We start from the raw sequence: 1,474 nt of genomic DNA, 5'->3' as shown, positions 1-1,474 counted from the left end.
CACATTTCCTCACGATTTGGAATGTAATTTTGTCTTCTATACTCACAATGTGGCAGGGTGTGTCCAATGGCACCTCCTGCCTCTTCTGCTTCTCTAACCATTTCTCTCAGCCCCAGGAATGACAGACTTCATAGTTTATCTGCAATGTTTAAATCAGTGACACATTCAGAACTGATCTGTCCCATGCTATAGGTAATGACTGAGGTTGTATGTTTTTTTCCATTGTAGGTAACAGTTTTCTGTTTGTAGGTTTCAGTTTTCTGAAAATGTATGAAGCATTCTCTCCACTTGCTGTCACTTACCATTGCTTTGTCCAGGTGAAACCACCTCATCTTTAGTACTGACTTTTCCAAGGAAGATCCTGGTACTTCTCTCCACCCCCTCCTACCTCTCAAAGTCTTTGGCAACCCCGCAGAAACAAGCCATCAAAGTTACTCATCATATCCAAATCTTCAATAAGCCTTTTGTTCATAGGGACACGTGTTGCTATCATTTAGAGGAAAACGTGCTGAATGGCAGAATGGCTTCTAGGGACTTGGCAATAGCAACAATATACTTATCACAGATGACAGTTGGAATCCTGGGCAATTTCTCTCTTCTTTACCATGATCTCTGCCATTACTACACTGAAGGTAGATTGAGACCCACAGGTTCGCTTCTCAAACACCTGATTATAGCCAACTCCTTGCTAATGCTATCAAAAGGAGTTCCCCAGACATCAGCAGCTTTGGGGTTGAAATATTTCTACCATGATTTGGGACTCAGACTTCTTTTGTATGTCCATAGAATGGGCAGGGAAGTGTGCATCAGCAATATCTGCCTCCTGAGTATCTTCCAGAACATCATGATCAGCCCCATGAATTCCCGCTGGAAGGATTTTAAAGTCAAAGCCCCAGAGTATGTCAGCTTCTCCATTTCTCTCTGCTGGATCATGCACATAATGGTAAATTTTATCATGCCTATGTATGTGCTTTATATATCAGGGAAACAGAGCAGCAGAAATGTCACAAAGAAAAAGGACTTTGGAGTCTGTTCTACTTCCAGTTATGAGACAACTGCAGGGTTAATCTTTATAGCACTGGTAGTATTCCCTGAAGCTTCATTCTGTGTGCTCACAATCTGGGCCAGTGGCTCCATGGTCTTCTTTCTGCACAGGCACAGGCAGCGGGTCCAGGACATTCACAGGCCTAATAACGTCTCCCCTAGATCCTCTGCTGAGTCCAGAACCACCCAGAGCACCCTTGCCCTGGTGACCACCTTTGTGTCTTTTTCCTTCCTCTTTTCCATCTTTCAAGTTGGTGCTGTTTTTATTTATAATCCCAATTGGTGGTGAGTGAAGACCTCTGACCTCAGTTCTATGTGTTTTCCAGTGGCCAGCCCCTTTTTGCTCAGGAGCCGAGACTCTACGGTAACTAAGGTCTGCTTTGTGAGGACAAGAAACACAAAATCCCCTATTCTCACCAGAAAAATATAA

At 43.6% G+C, this 1,474-nt stretch overlaps 1 protein-coding gene across 1 annotated transcript; it reads left to right on the top strand.

The window, feature by feature from the left end:
- The first annotated feature begins 520 nt into the window (after window positions 1-520).
- LOC116579154 (vomeronasal type-1 receptor 4-like) lies at window positions 521-1,474 on the top strand. Its single transcript, XM_032324147.1, is given in 1 exon segment — window positions 521-1,474. A coding segment is annotated over 1 exon segment (954 nt).

This window comes from Mustela erminea, chromosome 19 (genome assembly GCF_009829155.1).
Source record: "Mustela erminea isolate mMusErm1 chromosome 19, mMusErm1.Pri, whole genome shotgun sequence".
NCBI classification, from domain to species: Eukaryota; Metazoa; Chordata; class Mammalia; order Carnivora; family Mustelidae; genus Mustela; species Mustela erminea.
This window is presented reverse-complemented; position numbering and strand designations above follow the sequence as displayed.